This window comes from Necator americanus, chromosome X (assembly GCF_031761385.1).
Source record: "Necator americanus strain Aroian chromosome X, whole genome shotgun sequence".
Classification (NCBI taxonomy): domain Eukaryota; kingdom Metazoa; phylum Nematoda; class Chromadorea; order Rhabditida; family Ancylostomatidae; genus Necator; species Necator americanus.
This window is the reverse complement of record NC_087376.1, coordinates 3,475,490-3,480,118: the sequence shown is the minus strand read 5'-3', so window position 1 is coordinate 3,480,118 and position 4,629 is coordinate 3,475,490. Positions and strand designations below refer to the sequence as shown.

General features: G+C 37.1%; 1 protein-coding gene across 1 annotated transcript; it reads left to right on the top strand.

Annotated features, from left to right (window-relative positions):
* Nucleotides 1-1,214: 1,214 nt before the first annotated feature.
* On the top strand, nucleotides 1,215-4,367 carry RB195_021378 (uncharacterized protein; the record flags this gene model as incomplete). Its single annotated transcript, XM_013442009.2, has 9 exons — nucleotides 1,215-1,302; nucleotides 1,423-1,549; nucleotides 1,624-1,696; nucleotides 1,759-1,899; nucleotides 1,967-2,090; nucleotides 3,353-3,465; nucleotides 3,543-3,599; nucleotides 4,020-4,133; nucleotides 4,239-4,367. The coding sequence occupies 9 exons, from the start codon at nucleotides 1,215-1,217 to the stop codon at nucleotides 4,365-4,367; spliced, it is 966 nt and encodes a 321-aa protein (XP_013297463.2).
* Nucleotides 4,368-4,629: the final 262 nt, after the last annotated feature.

The following is a 4,629-nucleotide window of genomic DNA, read 5'->3' as shown; positions in this document are numbered from 1 at the left end:
CAAACAAAAATCCAACATGTCCCTTCACTGGAAGATCCATCACTGAATAAAAATCACTGAAATTCCACCCATATGCTACTAATACTACTAAAATCTTCTAATATTTCATCGATTGCTGTCATCCAGGTAATGATCACTTTCGGCGGGTGGATATAGCGATATAAATGAATGATGACTAGGTGATATCGCACCTTCGGACCACCCCTCAATCCTCTATCACCTCGTTTCATCATTATCATTTGGTTGGTGCTGTGCTTTGCAGGTAAATAAACTTTATTGATATAATAATCCTTTAAAATACTTATATTTTGAATGCTGAATAGCCTGAATCCAAGTAATTCCGTCTTTCAAATTGTAAAAAGAGAACAAGACAGTCTAATCGGGTCCCAGTTATGTAGGTAACTTAGTTGAATAAGGTAATTCCAAATGGATAATTTATGTTTCACCACGAGATATTGTCGTCAATAAAATAGAGATAAATAAACTAAAAAAATTTTGTCGTTTTTTTTTTTGTTCGGTTCAAAGCTATCAAGAACAGAACAATCTCTATTTTGTGTAAGAAGATGGTAGCATTTAAAATCATTTTTTTCGGAAGAAAAGCTCAAAAACATGATTTATGCTAACGGCATAAAGTCTCTTCAATCGGTGAAGCAAAAGAAATTTAGAGGAGTTGGTTGAATGGAAGAAAAGAATGAGGACAAAAAATTTTCAGGTTCCTAAGATGAACTACTACATGACACCTAGTTTTGTTCGTTTCTGGATACCGTGAGTTGTTTTAATCCTCAATTCCTAAGGAAAATCTGTACGCGATCGCGCAAAGTCCAAGGATGGATCTTGCGCGATCGCTTTGCGGTTTCAATTAAAACTGAATAAATACATTACTAATTATGGGGTAAAGTAAATAGGTCCTAACAGCATAAAAATCCTCAAATAGCTAACAAGAGGTAGTTTAAATAGTGCCAGCCAACCCCTGGTGAGTCCACTCGATTGTACCTCACGAAGATGACCACGCCCATATATGATACGTCGACGAATCATAGCGCTTCACCACGCCCATTTCTGCTTATGGCGAAAGAGAAACAGTGTCTGGGGGGTGGGATTTCGATTGGCCTCAAGCCGTGCAACCCACTGTGAGGTAATACCCGTGTAGCACGGTAGGAAATCATCACGGGTTACTGTATTCAAAGTTCGACGGACTTCTTTCATACGGTAAAATGTTCAGTGGTTATTGTCCACAACGATTTGGACGTGAGCCAACACCGGCTGAATGTTATCCGCAACAAGGGATGATGTTCCGGAGTGGTGAGTTCGTTTCTTCTATTTCTACTTTGTAACATATTATAGTAAATTGTTTGGTTGAATTCCGCTTCTCTTTTTTCTTTGTTTGATAGCGTCACCGACTGTTAAGTCTCCTTTTTTAAGATCAACCATTACCACCGTATTCATGTGGAAGTATACCGGATTTTTACTTGGAAAGTGCAAACTTCAGCTCTCGTTCACCATTCTTTCCTCAACAAAACACACAATCAGATTATTTTGCCGCCTATAGGTAGGGCTAAATAGCCTATTTATTGTGTGAATTTATTCATTTTCCCAAAATGAACAATAAAATTCACGTTTTAGACCCGCGCCAATACATTTTCAATTTCCACAAAAATCTACTGCAACGGTTATACGTTGTGAATGGATAAATGAGGTAAACTTCTACGCTTTATCTTACATTTTTCATTTTATCAAAGGTATATTTTTTCTTCTCAGACGGGTAAAGAATGCGGTATGATGTTTGCGACCTCATCGCAAGTTGCAGCACATGTTTCACAGCATCATATTGGCCTCATTGAATCGACTACACATGTATGTTTGTGGAGAAATTGCGATCGTGTCGGGAAACCATTTAAGGTAAATAAAATAATTTTTTTTTAATTCACATTAGGCCACATTAACCACTAGTTATGTATTTTTACAGGCAAAATATAAACTTGTTAATCATATTCGTGTTCATACTGGTGAGAAACCGTTTCGATGTGAACAATGTAATCGGGAATTTGCTCGAAGTGAAAATTTAAAGATTCACGTACGAACTCATACAAGTAAGCGATATTTTATTACTGGTAATCGTTTATAAGAGTTTATATGTGGAGTTTCATTTGAAATGATGTCAAGGTTGAGTTGGCTGGCGGGAAAATTTCTCGCCGAATTATTGACAACTCCTCATCTATCACGAATAGTTTAATTCTTCTACTTTTTTCCCCGTTATTCACGGATTCTCTATCATTTTCCTCCTAATCCTTCAATTTTTCAATTGATTTCATTAATTGTCTTTGATAACTAAAACTGACCGATCTCTATTTGTATTTCTATTGATTTTATTCACCATCCAATGTGTTATTTATGGTCTTCTATTGTTAAGCAAATTTCGCCCATCAATCGCCATCTATCCCTATAGAAAAGGTGAAACACACGCACAATTTATGATGGTACGGTAGATTGTGGATATGACTGTTAGACGTGACCGCAAATCCAAAATACGATCCTATTCCCTAGTCAAGAGTCGAGAAATCCTCGATCTTATAACGTTGCTTATGATTAAATCGCGCAATATCTCCTAATAATATCTGTGCTGTTCCACCTCAACCACCTACCTCATTTGACACTCTACGAATATTCGTACACCTGCCAAGGGTGTGATAATTAGCGCTATTGCCGAATTACATGTCAATTATGTGAACGATTTGTATCGGCTAAACATCAGAACATCATGCTGGAAAAAATCCATTACCAACACCTGTGACTTGTATATTTGACTCGTGTTTATAGTAGTTATTGCCGAATTCCAGTTAGAATTTTGTTGTTAACTGACTTTTTTTTTTTCGTTGCTGTTAGAAATTTCCTACAGACTGACTGCTATTCATTGAAATTCGACCTCATTTCAAGTATTTTCACATGAAAAGAAGATTCGACCGTCATTTAAATCCGCGGCTCATACCATCTGCGCATGTCCCGTTTGATCCAGATTTCGCCATCATTTTTCACAAACCTCAACTATGCTAATGATTTGTTGATGGAAGGATGTTGATCATAAAAATTCATATTAAGAATACCAGATGCTGCACTTAGATAACCTTAAATAACATTTGTATCATTAAAAATCTCCTCAGGCAGTACTCCATGCGGCGAGTACATCATAATTATATATGGATTTGATGAGGGGACAAAAGTGGGCCTTTTGGCACTTTTGTGTTAGGCAAGAAAAAAAGCGTTAGATTGCTTCTAGCTAACTCTGGATTGTACAACCATATGTGCTCCTTATTCCACTGCTTTAATCCACATATCATAGTGAACGTTGATTTAGAAGAGAAACCATTTCCATGCCCTCATGTCGGTTGTGACAAGACATTTGCGAACTCATCTGATCGTAAAAAACATATGCATGTTCATACGTCTGAAAAACCCTACGAATGCAAGGTAAGATATCAAAAAAAATAGTTCTCGAATTTAAGTATTTTCTCAATTAAATTTCTATTAATTTTTCTGTATTTCAGATAAAAGGATGCAAAAAAGTTTACAGTCATCCCAGTTCGTTAAGGAAACACATGAAGGTTTGCTACATCCGTCACTCAGCTTTTTTTCCCCCCTAACACCCCCACATTTTTCTATACTCGCTCAAATTAAATCCGCTCAACGATGACATGTTATTGGCATTTGGTCGGCTTAGCGCCTATTTCGCGCGTCCCGTTCAGATAACTAACTCCGATCGTTGAGGTACTGACCTCTCAGATCTCATACGATCATCATCTTTACCTCATAGGATCTAATGGAAATTTTCTCGCAGCATCTTCTCGGTTACATTCACGTTCAGCGTCATGAAATCGGGTTTTTGTTTTGCGGTGTGACGCAAAGCAGAGAATAGCGCTCGCATTCATGAACCATCACATAAAAACGGGAAAATGGGGGGAGAGTAGGTGGTGGAGGTGACATTTGTGGGACGCTTAGGATTCGTAAATGTTGACTTCATTTAGGCTCATGAGAAGAATTGTCTTACACCGGAGTTGGACGAAAGCAGTGATTCCGGACATGCAAGCACTGGAACACCTGTGGACCCATTTCTAAATTTAAAACCGGATATTAATGAAGTATACTGGAATTTTTAATACATCTTATAAATAAGATATTCCTCTATAATTAAAGAAGATGATAGATAGTGAATTAAAATGATGATACATAAATCCAAATTTCAGATGCCGCTACAGTTTCCCACAAGCGCGCCGCTGATTCGCCCTCCACCATATGGTCCGCCTCCACATTATCCACCACCACACCATCCTACGACCATGTTTCCAACAGAAATATATCATCAATTTCATTGAGAACGAATAGAATAGATGTCTAGATCCTAAACAGAAAACAAAGTAGAGAAATTTGCCGATCTTTTACTTGGTATATAGATGTAGGAACTCGCGAGGGATTTTTTTTTAAATTTCTTTTCGAAAAAAATAAGATATATAGAGGTTTTAGCAAGATAACAATGGGAAATAATCCAAACCTTGAACCAGTGCTGCTGTTAAAATTATCTTACTACGAGTTAGTTGGAAGTTTTTCACTTATTATATATGTGTTTTTTTTTCTAAA